The sequence below is a fragment of the Somniosus microcephalus genome, chromosome 33, assembly GCF_052327205.1.
Source record: "Somniosus microcephalus isolate GS21.2 chromosome 33, FLI_Smic_1.0, whole genome shotgun sequence".
NCBI lineage: Eukaryota > Metazoa > Chordata > Chondrichthyes > Squaliformes > Somniosidae > Somniosus > Somniosus microcephalus.
Window position 1 is genome coordinate 28,514,862 of NC_141019.1, and position 18,285 is coordinate 28,533,146.

An 18,285-nucleotide genomic window follows, 5' to 3' on the forward strand; every position below is an offset into this window, starting at 1 on the left:
ATAGTGCTGTTCTTTTACTATCTGGAACATCGTTTTTAAAGTACATAAACTTACTGAAAGTACTTTTCCAGTTCTCAATATACTGTAGCCTCTGAAAAAAGTGATTTCCCCCAAATCAGTTAGAAAAATGTGCAAAAGCACTGAGCATGTCTTTATTGACAATATTCTCTGCATAATAACTGCTGTGGTAACTCGCTGGTGTTTTTCTTGGAGTTGAGAGGAGTGCATATTGTGTACCAGGACAGTGCAGAAATGTCAAATCTTAGATAACCATCATGACAAGTTTGTATTCGTTACCACATCAAAGAGGTATCGAAGTCTTTCTGAACATTGCGGTTTGGTGTACCCAGGGACAGTACAGATTCAGAACACTCAACACCCAACTGCACTAACAGACAGGCTTCAGCTGTTTAAACAGCCATCCTGCTGCAGATGTTCATGCTGTGGTGTTTCTGTATAAATCAGTTTGTCTGAAACCTGGTATTTTGGGTTATCTGGCCTTTCAATTAACCCTTTCAAACCCCACCCCAATAAAATGTTGTTCTGATCCACAAAATCTGCTAAAATAGTCAACAGTTGCATCATAATATCCCATATACTGAGTACTGCAACAGATACTGTATATTGCAACATTTGCAAATTAAAGAGCGATGGCTTCATTACCTCTTCGATGATGAAGGTTGCAAGTCTTGAACAGCCATTACTCAAAGCTTGTTCCAGCCACAGTCCACGCCATCGTCGACTCCATCCAACCCATTTAATCTCCTGAGGATTGAAACTGGGATCCTTCTGGTCTGTATGGCTCAGTGCCACAACATACCTAGCCGAGTAACAGGACTTTTTATTTGTATCAAAAAATTGAATGTTACAGCAACACTTAAAATCATTGCCCCACCCCATCAAACTGCTTATTCAGAGAATGATGAAAATGTGAGACATGTCCGTAAGATTCATATTTTTAAATCTGTTACAACAGTGACTACACGTCAATAGTACTTCATTGGTTGTGAAGCGCAATGGGACACCCAGAGGGTGTGAAAAGAAGCTATATAAATGAAAGTCTTCCTTTACTTTAATATTCATTAGGCATGATTTTTAACAATACAAAATAAACTTAATTTGATTTTTTTCCATTTAATATTTGGTAAATTTGTGCTTAAAGTGAGGGATTTTCATGGCTAGGGATTCCATCAATCTGGGGCTGGATGCAAAACCTGCTCCCGAGAGAGCGGTGTTCTATTCCATTGCAATTTGTTTGAAAGGTTCAGGGTCATTTTATACTCATACGGTTGGCAATTGTTTATTCTTTTCCATTTTTCTCCAGCTGCATGCAATCTCCTCCAGGAGATATGATGTAGTCCATGGACCAGCCTGTAACAAACAGGATTCAAGTGGGCAGGGTCAGCTGTTCCTTTAGGGTGAATTTTGTGCTCAAGGTGAGGGACATCATTGGTGGAAATGGAAATCCTCTACTTTCGACAGTCAAACAGTCCAAAGTTAGGTGTTGTGCAGGTTAAAAACAAAATAAACTTTTCTACTCTACCCAATCAACTTAGAAGACTACAGTTTAAATTTTCTATTTCCACATTCGCCAACCTTACGCACTCAGTGAAATTGTCAGTTGATGGAGTTTTTGTGCTGTGGACTCATCAGAAACTAGGCTGATGCTAAACAAACCTCACTTTTTATAGGACTGTTTATAGCCAGCAGAGAAGGCTTTTAACTTGAATTCTGCCCCACGTGCAAGCAGAAAGTCTGCTAATCCACTGTGCCACCCAGCAACCCCTTGCTCCTCAGTAAAAAAGTCAGGCAAGTTTGAGCATCATTCTTTAAAGGAGACCACAATCGGTACAGAATCATACAACATTTACACTTTTCAGTGTGCATCCTTCTCCTTTCCCGCCATGTTATTTTTTCCTCATTTACACAAGGCTCCCCCAAGTTTTAGTTGAGAATGCTTACAAACAGGAAACAAGCATACACATAGAATCATAGAATGGTTACAGCACAGGAGGCCATTCGGCCCATCAAGCCCGTGCCAGCTCTCTGGAAGAGCACTTCAGCTAGTCCCACTCCCCTGCCCTTTCCCCGTAGTCCTGCAAATTTCTTTCCTTCAAGTACTTATCCAATTCCCTTTTGAAAGCAGTAATTGAATCTGCCTCCATCACCCTTTCAGGCAGTGCATTCCAGATCCTAACCACTCGCTGCATAAAGAAGTTTTTCCCCATGTCGCCTTTGGTTCTTCTACCAATCACCTTAAATTTGTGTTCTCTGGTTCTTGACCTTTCCGCCAATGGGAACGGTTTCTCTCTACCTACTGTCGAGACCCATCATGATTTTGAACACCTCTATCAAATCTCCTCTCGACCTTCTCTGCTCCAAGGAGAACATCCCAGCTTCTCCAGTCTATCCACATAACTGAAGTCCCTCATCCCTGGAACCATTCTTGTAAATCTTTTCTGCACTCTCTCGAAGGCCTTCACATCCTTCCTAAAGTGCAGTGTCCAGAATTGGACACAATACTCCAGTTGAGGCCAAACCAGTGTTTTATAAAGGTTTATTATAACTTCCTTGCTTTTGCACTCTATGCCTTTATTTATGAAGCCCAGGATCCCATATGCTTTTTTTAAACTGCTTTCTCAACATGCCCTGCCACCTTCAATGATTTGTGCACATACACCCCCAGGTGTCTTTGTTCATTCACCCCCTTTAGAATTTTACCTTTTAGTTTATATTGCCTCTTCTCGTTCATCCTACCAAAATGTATCACTTCGCATTTTTCTGCGTTAAATGTCATCTTCCACGTGTCCGCCCATTCCACAACCCTGTCTATGTCCTCTTGAAGTCTATCACTATCCTCCTCACTGTTCACTATACTTCCAAGTTTTGGGTCATCTGCAAATTTTGAAATTGTGCCCTGTACACCCAAGTCCAAGTCATTAATATACATCAAGAAAAGCTGTGGTCCTAGTACCGACCCCTGGGGAACCCCACTGTATACCTTCCTCCTGTCCGATAAACAACCATTCACCACTACTCTGTTTCCTGTACACCTTAAACTATTGTTTAAACATGAAACTTCTAGCTAGGAGCCGTGGAAGCTCAAATTCAGGTTAAAAAGTTGACTGAAAGAAATGCAGAAATGCTACTTAATAGTGAGCCTTTGTTGTAGCTTCCTCAATCACTGCATTTGGTGCTGTTTAGTTGAGGCAGGGATCATTTGACCCACACATCATGCAGACTGTACAGGCTTTGTTGACAGTATAACTGTACCAGTTATTTAGTTGTTAATTAGTGGCTCAAGAAACATTATTTTCAGTGTTCCCAACATCAGTGTCAGGTTGGTTCAGTGGTAGCACTCCCTCGAGTCAGGTTTTGGGTTAAAGCCCCACTCCAGAATGTAAGCACATAATCTCACTGACACTTTAGTGCTGTATTGAGGGAGTGCTGCATTGTCAGAGCTGCCAACTTTCAGATGAGATGTTAAACCGAGATCCTACCTGCCCTCTCAGGTGGATGTAAAAGATCCCATAGCATTATTTGAAGAGGAGCAGGGGAGTTCTCCCCGGTATCCTGGCCAACATTCTTCTCCTAACACCATCAAAAACAAATTAACTGGCCATTCATCTCATTTGCTGTTTGTGGAACCTTGTGCGCAAAATGGTTGCTGCATTTGCCGATATAAAAGAATGACTGCACTTCAAAGCAATTCATTTTACGTGAAGCCGTTTGAACATTTCGGAGGGATGTACTAAAGCACAATATAGACGCAAGCGCTATATAAATGCAAGTTATCCCTCAACCAAAACAGATTATCTGGTCATTTATCTCATTGCTCTTTGTGGGAGCTTGCTGTGCGCATATTGGCTGCCGCATTTGCCTACATTACAACAGTGACTACACTTCAAAAAGTGTGGCATGCTTTGGAACGTCCTGGGATGTGAAAGGCACGATGTATGCAAGATCTTTATCAGTCGCGAGGAAAAAAATGACACGGTAGGCTTCTTTGCATTTATGGTACAGGTGTGTGTGTATCTGGCCATGTTCATACAAAATAGAGCACAAAGTCACATGTAGTCTCATTTTGAAAATAACCAACATGTCAACGGGTTCCTGAGTTTCTCAAGTTTATTTTAGTAGACCTTCAGCCATGACAGTACAAAACTTACAGTAGTTTTTCTCCAGTACACAAATATATATAATTATAATATAATACATGTACAAAGGCTCTGGAGCAGTTTTTAAAAGCAACATAATGCAATTCATATTGATCACAGGAGAAAAAAAAGTCAAGACAATAACGGTCTGTTATCGTACTTACACACGAACGTATACGAATAAGTCCATCAAGAAAACTACTGTAAAGAGGGACAGTGGAGTATTGCACTTGGAATTCCGTACATTTGTATAAAAACACAAGATTCACGCATTTTAAACACGTTATGGGTCAGCTTTTTTGAGGCAGCACATCTTTATTAAGATTACACTTTACTGTCCTCAGACCAATTAATAACGGTTTCAAACTAAACAAAATTTACATCTAAAGGTTAAAAAACTGCTTGCAAAAATCAAATCAGCAAGGTACAACGATTGCGATTATTCATAATTGATAGTCGATCCAGAATAGTCAGTTCATCATTGCCAATGTCATATTCACATTTTCATGAGGTATATAAGAATATGTGCATGTTTTTTTTAATTTAAAAAGAAAAATCAAAGAAATTGAGGGACTGGGCTTACCTCCTTCCTAATCAGAAGTGTCTAGGAATTTCGCTAAATAGCCAAAGACATGCAGTCTACTCCACTTCAGCATGTATCTAGTGTACATACTACAAGTGTATAAACTTTAAAAGTTTCCCTCCAAACCATGGAAGCTTCTTCTTTAGGTTAGTGAAGCATATCGTTATGCAGTCCACACATACACAGTGTGAAATAAAAACAGAAAATGGTGGCAATACACCGGTCTGTCCACACTTGGAAAGAGAAAGTTAGTTCTGCCAGTTCCCAGATGTTGATTGACCTGCATTTCTACCATTTAGTGTTTTTATTTTCGGTTGCTAGCGTTTGCACGTTTCATTTTTATCGACGCATACAGCGCACAACTAAAATAAATGTCTCTCATTCTCCCCACTACAAATGACAATGTCATCATTTGTTTAAATAGATCAGTTCAACACCTTAAAGGAATATACTTCCAGGCAAGCCTCATAAAACTTGTGCTTGTGCACCATACTCTAGTATTGACCAGTTCCTGGGGATAAAAGTGAGCTTTAAAAATGGGCTTTCACTTTATATTTATTGAATATCAGGATAATTATGACCTTCACATCATCCCTCAATTGTTGTGTCTCCAATCCAAGAACAGAATCTTACAAAAACCATATATTGCATTCTTAGCTGTCCTTTTCAGGTGATAAGAAATATAAAAGGACCACCCATTGCTGACTTTAGGCTTATTTAGTTTATTGGTACAAACACAGGGTAGCAAAAAATAAAAATAAATCACATTTGTGCCAATATGCTTTAATGTTGTGCAATACATGAATTCACCAGCTAAAATAGTGACACACTGGTAACCTCCGGTACTTTACCCTCACGTCAAGCAGCTCAAAATGCTCTTTCCAGTTCCCAAAGTTTGGCATGGCAGACTGGCACACTATTGAAATGCTGGTGACAACAATGCTGTCTCTGTTAGGAAGGTGATCAGATTTTATTTTAGGGAAACCCATCACGTCGCACTAAAATCAGGCAACTGAAGAATGTGTTCAGCATTTCCATGTCCTCTATTTAGGAATGCGCAACTCCAAAAAATGAGCATGGACACAGTTTGGTGACTGCCACTATCCTGGATATGCAGGAAGACTGGTCATTTGTAAAATATAAAATGCATTAATGCGTACTTTTCAACATTAGGAACTGGCAGACAACAGGGTAACTTTGACAAATACAATTATATGTGAGCAAAAAGGCTACTCATATATAAAAATATAAGGGCCAATTTTCCTGACCCTTGTGCCTAGGAAATGAGCATTCTCGGTACACGGTCACAGGGTCTGCACCCTGTAACACTGCTTCGGCATTTCCAGAGCTTTCCTGCTGGGGCGAATCCTGGTCTGCACCTGCAGAAGGCCAGGCGGTACACAAGGCAGGAAGGGGCGCTTACAGCCGTCGGCCTTATTTCCCGGTGGTGATGCTTGCTGGGCACCCAAGTGCAAGGGCGCCCAGAATAGGCTGATGCTGTGGCCTGCCACTGAATCCCGGAAGTTCCCGGGGCAGGCCAAAGATCTGAAGTTAGGCCTCAGTAATTTTTTGCTGTTGTTAATCTCCAACAGCAGCCAGGAGGTCCCAATCACCGAGGCCGGAGGCAGCTACAGGTCGGAGAAGCCTACAGCTGCTCTTGATTTTCCTGCCTCTGCTCTTGGACTCTCCCAAGGGCGCTCCCGGGCCATTTAAATGGCCTGGAACAGGAAGTAGGGGCGAGTCTGGGGTTAGACAGCTGTAGTGCACTTCGGGTGTGTTTAGTGCCTGAACAGAGGAAAATCAGTTGTTAAAAAAAATGCTAGTACATTTAAGCTTAATTTCAAACCTTTAGGAACTGGCAGATACCAGAGTAAAGCAGACAAATACAATTATGTGAGATTTCCTTTTAACAGTCTAAAGATCATATTTCTAAATTCTTTTAGTGCTAAACAGCTCAGCTGAATCCTGGATAGGTTAGTTTTTGTACTGTAGCATACTATGTACTGTTCTTAAGTGCAAGATAAAAACAGCTTAAGGAGGGCAAAGCTTTCTGTGATGCATGGCTTAAAAGCAGCAAAATAGAATATTTGGAAAAATGCACACAATTACAGTGGAGAAACGTTTAAAATTCAAACAAAATCTGTGATGCACCCTTTTTGAAAGAATACTTCTCTCATATCATAGACAGCATGTGCTTGATGCCGACAGTAGAAGACTGAAGCACACACAAAATTGCAATGGTTTCCAGATGCATTGAGAAGATCAAATGAGTTCTAACAAAAAGTGACACAAGGACTATAACTGGAAAAAATCCATTATACTCCTAACAACAGTGCACTGCAGTCATGTAGATGGTAACTTTAATGGACAGCAGTGAAAGGAGGTTAATATTTGCACAAGTAAAGCAGATAATCACTTACAAGTGTGCAGATATTTATGTGCCTGCTGGCCACAACTTCTTTTAAAACATGCACTATGAAATAATCGGTTTTGTAATTTTAGTTGTTTGGTAATATTTTTGCGCTCTCAATGCAAAGGATGTCAGGGGTTGTGAAATTCACTCTTCACCAAATACTGAAATTGAGCTCTCCCAGGTCGAGTATAAAACAGCCAGATCCAGAGTAAAGCTGCCTCTGCAATCCACTTCACCTCAACTTTAGAAGAGCATGCCTCACTGCACCAGTGCAAGTCTTTTCATTGTCCACATCAGCCTGTGGACTCAGTGAGATTTGCGCAGTTTCATGCCACAGACCTGTGCCTGCTAGCCTCTGGGTTGAGACTACCCAAACAGATTTCAAATAGGACCCGTACAGCTGGCTGAGGAGAGAGACTTTTGTCCCTGTGACCGTGTCCAGATTTCAATCCGGTTCTCAGAAGCAAAAGGCTAACGGGTAACGGGCACCAGCCTAACCTCGTATAAAATCTGTTGAAAATTGTTCTTGGGTCATCACAAGTGTGGAGTGTTTTTTTTTTATACAAGGTGGTCTAAAAAGCAAATCAAGTACAGTCACTGTAAAGCACCTCACTGCCACATTTTATTTAATACTTTAAACTGATTTGAAATGCTAGCATTATTGTCAGAACAGATACACTAAGCTCAGCGGATATTCTGGGATACGGCTATTTTCCAATACAGCTTTCTAAGCTGAGCAAGGACCAGACTGGCCATTGGGAAATAAGCAAATGCTTCACTCAACTTTTATCTAAAGCTCTTCCTTTGAGGACAGTGAAACTTTAATTACTGGCAAAGTTAAAAAAATCCTCCAGATACACCTCTTTGACCAGGCTTTCAGTCACCCCTTCCTGACTAGGCATTCTTTTCCTTACACCCAGTTGTGAAGTACTTTGGAACGTTTCTTTATGTTAAAAGCGCTATATAAATGCAAGTTAGGAGCTATTAATCCAAGACATTTTTATGTAAAATTAAAAACAGCTAAGAGTCATTGCTAAAATTTAATTTATCCTAAAAGGAATAAAGTCAATATTTGAAAATATGTAACTTTAATTATAGAGGATGAATATTTTAAAAAGGAAATTTAGTAATAAAATAGAGTTGTTTTTGGTGTTTTAAGTGAAAAATGACAAATTCAGAGAATAATCAACTGACAATAGAAGTGATCGATTATCAAGTTCTTAAATAATTCAGCTAAACAACCACTAATCACTGCACCAGCTATAAATATTGACAAAGTGCTTTGGAAAGCTGTTCGAAAAAGATTCAAGTTGTTAGCTCTCGAGTGCGTGACCTGCAAAAGCTTGATTACTTCAGAAATCAAACACTTTTTTTTGTATAAAACTACATCTTTCATACAAAGACCAGTGTCCCAAGGAAACACAGGTAGAACCACAGATTTTTTTTTTGTTTTGTTAAGTTTTATGATTTACAATCAAAAGAGGGCAAAATTAAAATTGATGACTATTTAAAACTCTTTACTGCAACAAACACACACGTACGAGTGGGCGTTATTTGCGTTTTCTGCTCAATCAACATGGTTACAGTCACAGTAATACAGCATCCCTATTTTGCCCTCCTCATTCATAAACTAAATACATACATACACACATACATAGTCAGTAGATAGAAAAACAAGAAGCTTAAGAATAAAAGGAATCATTTCATTCCAGATTTAAATACTACAAATGAAAAGGCTGGGGTACTGCAAGACAGATAGATGCCTTTTTGTGTTTGTTCTGCACAGAGGAGCCTCCATGCTTGATGATATACTGCTGACTGCATTGAAGAGTGACACAACCCAATAGAATCACTTCTTTTTCCTTTTTTTGATCAAACAGCAAGGATAGAAGGCGCAAATCCTCAGAATACGTGCTATTAAAAAGTCACTTAATCCAAACATAATCCACCCTCTACCCATAAATGGTTAAGCTGCAATAAACTGTTACAACAGACCAGAAAGAGATATATAAATTACATAATATACTCTCTATATTATATAATTATATATACAGAATATAGTAGTCATTAGGTGACGGTAACAAAAAGATGGTCTTTCATCACTAATTCAAAACAGGCTTGACGTTTTCTGCCACATGTAAATTATTTTTGGAAATACTAGATTATGGTAAAAGGAAAAACTATGAACATCATTATTTGCAGTTTAACTCACATTTCAGTTATCTTATTGACTATAATCAGGGATTACAGCAAAGTCTACAAGTAGCCTTTAACAATTCCTATCTTCCATTTTCTTTGATGCGCCCTTTAAACACTGTTTGTTCTTTGTTCGATTTTATGTCATTGAGTATCCTTAAGAGGGCTCCCTCTCCCCTCCTAACAAACATACCCAGAATTTTACATTTTTTTCCTACAAAGTAAAACTGGGGGAAGTGCGGATGTATGAAAGGAAGGTAAAAGGGTTTCTTGGCTTAAACCAACATTGTAAATGCAAAAATTGCTCTCAATTTATAGTTCCAAATCAAACTGAACTACCTAAATGGATCAAGTTAACCTTCGTGCAACATTACTTGAGAGGTCGAAAATTCCCAAGGGCCCATTCAAATTCTGATCCTAGATATAAAACGAGGCCTCCTGGCCCATAGTATGCACTAATGCATGCATTAAGACCTATAATTTGATCCAACACATGTGCAGATCCAAGGCAAAGTATAAACAGTATATAGGTGGGATTCAGTTCAGATCCAATGTAACAATTTTGAACCAGATTATTCCCCCCCCCCCCCCCATCCCCAGTGTAAAATAGGGCACAGTGTTCAAATAATAAAAACACGGGGCTCTCTCTCCTGCAGTTCCCATTTATCAGTAGTAGGTATTTGCCCTAAATGCTTTAAGTGGGCAGTTCTTCAAGATTATATACAAGTTAGTTCACTAATGGAGCAAGGCGCTGAAGAGCAATTTACATCATGTACCAATTTTTGGATCAAACAGCAATAAGTATAAAGGCAAAACTCTCAAGAATCATTTCAAAGAAAAGCTTTTTTTTTTGCTGTTGCTGGAAAATCTACTTGCTCCCTAGAGGAATTGACTATTTTACAAAATCACTGGCAAGCTATGGCAGTTGTTGAATATGGGAAAATTCCAGTTGTGGTAGCAACAATCACAAGATAGTTATGTACTGGTTCTTGATCTGTGGCTTTATTTACAGATTTTGCAATTTAAAAAAAGTTCCCCAATTTATGCTCCCCCCAGATTTTCTCCCCTTACTCCATTCTTGACGGCTCATCTTTGTGGTTCCTCCCATCCCAGTTTTCACGCCATAAGCGGGTCAGAGACTGCAGACTGCTCTATAGGTTCATGTAGGAATATTAAGTGGTACAAGAACGGCATTTGCATCAGACCAGGGTCAGTCTAAACTCTTTGTCCCCCACAAGGTTGCATGTGGAGAGAGTGGGGATGAGAAGAGTTAACAGAAAATAGACTGTATAAACAGGGCATTGAGAGATTTAAAATAACCAATGATGCCATTATTGACAATGGCATGGGTTGTTCGGACAGCAATTTAACAACCCCCAAACCACCACAGGATAATAAGGGACTTTAATACCTGAGGATTTTCAAACTAAAACTATATTTTTTGGTGCCTTGCTCAGCATATTATATAATGCTCTTTGGAAATTGTACAAAAATGTGCATGGGGGAGGGGTAGGGAAGTATATGTGTTCTCTAATGTATAATATACACTGTATGCACTACCTTCCAGCAATCAATCAGATACCAAAATATCTCAGTACCTGTCATGTTGTACATTTTTTTTCCCACATTGCCATTACATCTGAAGACTTCTGCCATTTCCAAGTTCTCACATTTAAAAGATCAGACTAGAAACAAAATCACCAAAACATGACTGAGTGACAAACACTACATATAATACAACGGCTTTAATACGGAGGAGGGAAGCAAAGGCAATAAACTTTGCTGAGCTCAGAAAACAATGATAAACGATTCAAGCTTCATTCTGGTAGCTTATGCGGTCATCTGAACACCTGCTATTGTCTTGTAATTCACTCCCCAGTACCTATTACTGTACAATACATCAGAGGTCACAGCATATCAAAGAGCCTTTTCAAGGGCTGAAAGGGGGGGGGGGGGGGGAAAGATAGGGGGTATCTGTGGTTGAAAGCAATGCTCCAAAAAAAGCCAGGGGGAGGAACTTTAAGACCACTACACAATGGATTATCACAAAAATGATTTATTAAAAAAAACTGCAATAGTTGAGGAACTCAAATGTCAAATCCCTCTAGCCACCTGAAATTTTTAGTTCAGACTGGACTTGTAAGGGTTAACTTCGAATCAACCAACCAGTATTCGAACTGTTGATCGCGAGCTACTCCCTGGTATTTTAAAGTTTTAATATTTTTCACTCTAGGACAATTGCTCAAATTATAGATGCCTTAAAGTAAAGCTACAAGGATTAAGCAGTGGACTGCTAACTGGGGAGAACCAAGTTCACATCTTAGCCTCGACTAGTGTCCATTCTTGGACTTTCACAGTCTGAGCAGAGATGCTTGAAGTATGGTGCAGCCTTCCAAGTTTTCTAATGCACACATGCAGGTAGGATGGCCAAGGAGCTGGACTTCTTGACTGAGGCTAGTGGAGATGGGCACAGGAAGAAATAAAGAAAACTAAAAATGGTACAAAGCAGTGCACTTCTGGGTATCCATGGCTACACAGAAGTTATATAAAAGCTGTAAATGCCCCAGAGATGCCCATCAATCTGAACAATTTGCTTTTCCACAACTCGAGAGTGAACTGGTTGCATTAATAGTCATTTTATGGGCTGCTGTTCTTCAGGTGTATTGATACACATATCTCAACAGCACAATAAACCTCACGGGCATACAGAAAAATTAAACACGTGCAAGCAGCTGGTGGAAATCAAAATGTCAAATCTACTAAGGAGAACCTTCAAGTAATGTTAAACATACATAATGAAAATATGCAAAGACACGGATGTGAAAATCCGCTTGTGCAAAATTCATTGGCACATATGATTCCATTGAAAGTTTTACCAGTGCAGATCGTTTATTTCATCAAACCAACAGCCCAATTAATGCCCAAATCTAGTGTTACTGAGCTTTTTAAAGTTTCATCCAAAGAAATCCTCAAGTGACTGCTGGAAAAATGTAATTTTCTATATGTTTTTGATCATCTCCTTTAACTTTCAGAAACACACAAAAACACATTGCATTAAGAATTAGCCATTTTGCAAGAACATGAATGGATCTAAGAAAGCCCATGCAACCATTAGGACATATCGTCACAACAATCCAACTACCATTATGTGCAAAGCAACATACAAGTCACTCATGAATTAAGTCTTCTGCACTCATCAAATAAGCTCTCTATCCAGAGTTCCCCAAAGATCTTCAAATTATCCCCAAAATAAGAAAGCCAACCAAGTTTTCCCCCCCCCCCCCCCAGTTTTATGGGGGTAGAGGATGTGGTGGTGATTTGAATCTCAAGGTTCCTTGAGTGAACTCTTAACAACACAAAGCAAGACAGTTGGAATTGATTTAGAAAGTAGTGGTGAGGAGGCTGCTGGAAGGTCACAGCAGTTACTACAAAGGTCAAAAAGATGAAGATAGTTTCACTACTGAAGATCAATTTATGCAGAAAAAAATGTCTATGATGAACTTTACTGAGGCCAAGATTTATCACTGTTTTGATACACTGGATACAGGGACCACTTTGCTCACAATGATTTGCGCAGCTCTGAACACTTTCAATACAGCAAAAATGAAATGGTGCTGCAGCTTAAAGCTGCAAGGCATTGGCCCACAATCCGAAATCTATTTTTTGGAAAAAAAAGTCAACCAACTCCCTTTAATTAAAGAATAGTATTGCATCTGCTCATCTCCAGTGTAGTCAGTCACACAGGTGTGACTAGGTAGGGCCATAAGCTCCAACCAGATCAACAGCTTGTGATCCTAACTCAGTCCCACTTGGGGTTGAATAATACGTCTAAAGATGACAAATACAAAACATCGTACTACGCTATCTCTATAATTAAAGGCACAGAAGGCTATTTGTTTCAAGTTATGATTATTTTGGAAAGTGCTTCAAGATTAAAAATAGGTAAATTGAGATTTAAACTTGAAAGCAAGTTTCCTTGACATGGTTTGTGGCTGTGGACAACATCCACTGGGTTACTTTATGTTGGGTGAAGACCCCTTATTAATAGGAAACAAAACCTAATTTAATCTGGTCTAAATGTACATTACCTGATTCAGACACTTACTGGACTGCTGGTTTGGTGCAGGTTTTCCTCCTTTAGATAGATCTGCTCAACACCACAATGAATAACCATTTTGGAAAGGAGACTCCTTTTAAGGTCAGGTGCAAGCAGAGCTACATTGCCTAAACAATGAGCCCAGATTCCAAACCTTCAAAACATGTTTACTGCACTCTGGCGATATTCCCACTTCGTAAATGCTCGATCTTTGTAGCCTTTTGCAGTAGGATTGCAGTTTTAGCGCAACACTTAATTTGCCAGAATACAATAGTACCGTTAAGCGACAAGTGCAAGCACAAAAAATGGCGCAAGAAAGCATGTCGGACAGATGAACTTACAGTCTCGAGCACAATCCTCCTACGCTGAACCATCATCCACCACCACTGCCCAGGATTTCCCATGGTTCAAAGCAACCTCTCAATTTCCACAAGGAACCACTTTTTCTCATTTTTCATTTTATTTAAAAGTTGGCTCAAACAACAACAACCAAATTTAAAACTTGCTCCCTTTGCATCTAACTCAACTGTGAAAGGACAGATTAAATTCATTTCCTGGTTTCTCTGTCCCTACAGCTTAGAGGACTAGCAGTGTTACAGGGACTCGAGGCTCCCCTTACCAATCTGTAGCCAGTCCCGTTCCTTCAGAGACTAGAAATACAAGATTGCATCAGAGCTTGGATGTAGAAATTTCTACTAATATAGCAGGGCTTTTTAAAGTAGGTTTTAAATAATTGTACTTTGCACAGATTAGAGACTTAAATCTTAAGAGTGCTTAAAATAACTGGGATGAGAAAAGAAGAAAGGCATTGAATTTAGATATTGGATCTACACAAGAAAGTGGCAGCTAGTTTGTGCTACCCCAACAGTGTGCAACATATTTGTGTGTTGGAAACTAATGTGCAAAGACAATTTAAATACACAAATTCAGAACAATTCTTAGAAGTGTCAGTTCAAAACAAATTAATTAAATAACTGAAAATCTGAAAAAGGAAACTGATTAAGAACTAGGGTTGGACAAAAAAAACTATGACCCAGTGAGCTCCCTCAAAACTCACAACCTAGAGCTTGCACTGGGGTCTTGAACTGATGATGTCACAGAGTGTCCTTCTTTATAGAAATCCATTAACTCCACAAAACCATCCTTTTGGAACAGCAGATGAAGAACCTATTAAAGATATTCCATCACGGCTGTGTGCATCAATGCAATATCCTTTATTCAAGACAAACAGATTGTAAACTCTCTTCTTCTTCCTCTCTCCCCCTAAAGAAAATCTTCCCTGGAGCGGAGTAGCTGGCAATATCCAACCCCCACAAGATGTCCCATCCAGTAATCAGACTGAGAACTGGTTACTGTTCACCATAATTGTGGCTGAAGTGGCCCAGTTCTGGGACTTGAGCCTACAACCTCCGGAGTGTGAAGCATGTGAATTTTTACACTACAGGATTTTAAGATTATAAATATGAATGCGGACAATATTCAAAAACCTCAACATTTGGGAAAGTCCTTTTAATAGATAAGAACACATTAATTGTTTAAAATATATTAACCCTCTCCCTGCAACCATATTTGGTCAAAAGTAAAATATTTATATTATATGATTAAAGTTTTAAAAACTGCACATTCCTACATAACACCCAGACTTCTTCACAGCTTCCAATACAAATGCTGCTCTCCAGTGTTGATGAGCATGAACACAGATGGCTACCTCTCCCCATAGAGCGTTAAGCACAGAAGTGTCTCAGCCAAAAACTAACGAAACTCAATATGCACATGGTAGTTAATGAATTGGGAGATTGACGTTGGAGAAGGTTTGAACTTCAGACAGTACTGCCAGGCCACAAGTCAATATTTTATGAAAACAGGGCTCTGGTGCGCTCAACCGTAGAAAGTACTGAACAATAGAAACCATCATGCACCAATAAGTCTGAGCATTTTATTTTGTGTACACTTTCTAAGTGGTTGGCTACACTGTGACATCATCAAACAGCTATCTTGGTGGTGAGGTGAAGGGGGAAATAGGGAAGTATTAATTACCCATGACCATTAGCCACCAATTCAAAGCCTCTCGCCACCCAAGGTTGCATCATGGTAGTTATTATATCCAACAGTGAGAACGAGGTAGTTTGGATTACCTATGACACTAATTTCAGAAATGGTCTGATTCCATTACAACAGCTCCTCGAATTCCACTCATCCTCCATGGCTTCATGACCCTGTATATTGCCAGGGCACTCCGTGGCTCAGCAGACAGGCTGGTCACTTTGCACAGGACAAGATGGGGCATCGGTTCAACTGGGATTTGACAAAGCTCACCACATGTACAGCAGGCAAGTAAACGTGAACCATCGACAGGATTTGAATTTGTAACCACAGTGACAAAGGAGGCACATTCACTACTACATTATTGGGCATCTTCAAATTGAAGCAGTTAAAAACTTTTGTTCTTTTAAAAAGGTTACTCTTGCCAGCAAATTCCACCACCCCTCACCCCCATACTATCACAGAATCTGTCTGGACACCCTAGTTGTGTAACTGGGTAGCCAAGTCACAATACTCTGGGATTAATCCACAGTTTTTGAACTGGGACTTGCAAAAAAAAAAAATGGGCAAGTCATCTCTTGCATCATAAAAGTGTCAAAATTGCCAAGATGTTCAAATATTTTAACTCCTGGGCTCATTGTGAAAAATGGGCATTTGTAAAATCTCAAACTTTGAAGACAAATGTCACCAAGACCTAAACATAGGTAGTTCTCTTTGATACAGGTCATGTGGATAAATTACTGTTATTTATCTAGGTTAAGAATTCATTGGACTCAAAGGGTCAGTAGTTTCCACCAGATCATTCTCTTCTAAAGTTACACGAGGTCTTTTAGGATTTAATAACAGTTGAGCACCCTACTATCTAGAAGGTTAAAACACAGTTGAAGCCCATTAATTGGGGTGCTTTGGTAGGAATGAAAATCTCATTTTCAATTCATCCCTATTAAGCAAAACCCACCTATACTGCCTTATATACATAATAACAAATAAATCAGTGCTTAAAAAAAATGTACCATAATCTGAATCTTCATTAACTGGCATCAACTGTAAAATTGGGCCCCTAGAAATATGGATCTTTTTTCTCCATTGAAGTTCAACTAAATAGCATTTAAGGTTAGCATCTTTGTGTCAAAGATACAACAAAAAATTCCAGATGGGGAACATTTAGTTTTAATTGGAAAATGGAGCCAAATTTAACCCCAGTTTATTCTGTAGATTAATCCCTGAAAACAATTATCTTGTCCAACCCTAGTAAGAACACCTCCTTCTTTAGATGAAGTCAGTGCAAGGGGAGTAGAAAAGTATAGTCCATGTGGCCCTCTCTAACTCACTTTGTGCTCTCCTCGGACAATGTGCGAGGAGAATTCGTACCGATCCTGGCTGTGGTGGCCGCAGATGTTGCACTCAAAAGGGTCTCTGAATCCATGGCAACCCATGTGTATGGTAAACATTACGTGGTCAAGAAAGAGAACCCGGCAGTGGTTACACTTATAAGCCTTAACTTGTTCTCCATCTTCATTTAAGACTCTTAGGACCTCTTTGGCTGAGCTTTGAGCTGCTTTGGCAGATGATGGAGGCTCCTGTGCCTTTGGGTCCTCTTTGGAATAGGCCGGGCTTTGCCTTGTGGCATAGTTACTAGGGAAAGTATGGGCATTCCTGTCTTCGTGGCTGCTTTCTGTATCTGTGGAATCATGACAACCATTGCTCGGAGACACTCCAAGCTCTACCAGTTGGTTTTTTGCTCTAGAATTCAGATGTTCTGGCACGTCTTCGTGACCTTCTGCTGCCTCTCGACTTCCCTGCGCCTCAGCTCGGCTGTGGATGGGATGTACATGGGAGTAGACAGCACTGATCACTGGCGTGATCTCTGGCATGCAACTGGTCATGGGGAGCCTTGGAGGCCTCATTGCTTCTGTTCCTAGATAGGACAGCGCACTGCCCAAATTCTGGTCCATGGGGTGAGGAGCCATCATCTCTACATCCTTCTCAAAATTGGAGTTCATCTCAAAGTGAACATCAGATAGGTTGAGGCGCATGTGTTTATCACCTGAAAAGAAAGGATTAGAGTTTAAAATCAGAAAACACAGAAAATAATCGGCAAGGAAGGGAGGTTAAAGGTAATTTAATTTATAATTCTGTTGGATCAATATATTGTAAATAAAATCAGTACCAAATTTCACAATTCTGGTTTCAGGAATGGTAACAATTGAAACCGTCTGTTTTCAAATTCTATTACAATGTCAGCAGTGCAATAGTTAAAACGAATTAAAAGAAAGCTGCTTTGATATTCATTCAGAAACACAAATGGTCAAGGCAACATCCTCTTGGCATTATCCTGACCCTGTCAAAGTTTAGGATCAAGGAGTGCCAAACTCTGGTTGGCCTGCATGTTTCACCATCACAATGAAGACATCAGGAAAAGCAAAGCACTTTGAAATCACAAGCTTACAAAAGGAGACCTAGGCTATTTACTGACCAGTGGAATATGGACCAGCCAAACTTAATTTAGAGTGGGTCAGGAATGTAACTTTAAACTAGCGCTGGAACAAAAATAATTTAAACTATAAATAAAACCTAAAACAACCAGGGAGATCTCTCTCACTTCTACCTGCCAGTGATAGTAAACCTCAAAAACAAACAGGATTCCTCCCAATTTAGGAAGTCTCAAAAGTTCCTAATCGATAGCATTTTGTTTGGACAGTGGATGGTTGAAATACCTTTTCATTTGGACGTTGGATATTAAAATTGGGCCCTTTCCTCAGAGGACTGAATATAAAAATCTCCAATTTAGGGGTGG

General features: G+C 39.6%; 1 protein-coding gene across 2 annotated transcripts in view; it reads right to left on the bottom strand.

Annotated features, from left to right (window-relative positions):
• Positions 1–16,810: 16,810 nt before the first annotated feature.
• The window catches only part of ikzf4 (IKAROS family zinc finger 4), a 129,685-nt gene continuing 128,210 nt past the window's right edge, over positions 16,811–18,285 (bottom strand). For both annotated transcript variants that reach the window (XM_085972819.1, XM_085972818.1), the window contains exon 8: positions 16,811–17,535. In XM_085972819.1, coding sequence (XP_085828945.1) covers positions 16,811–17,535 — 725 coding nt within the window. The remainder of the gene's footprint in view (positions 17,536–18,285) is intronic.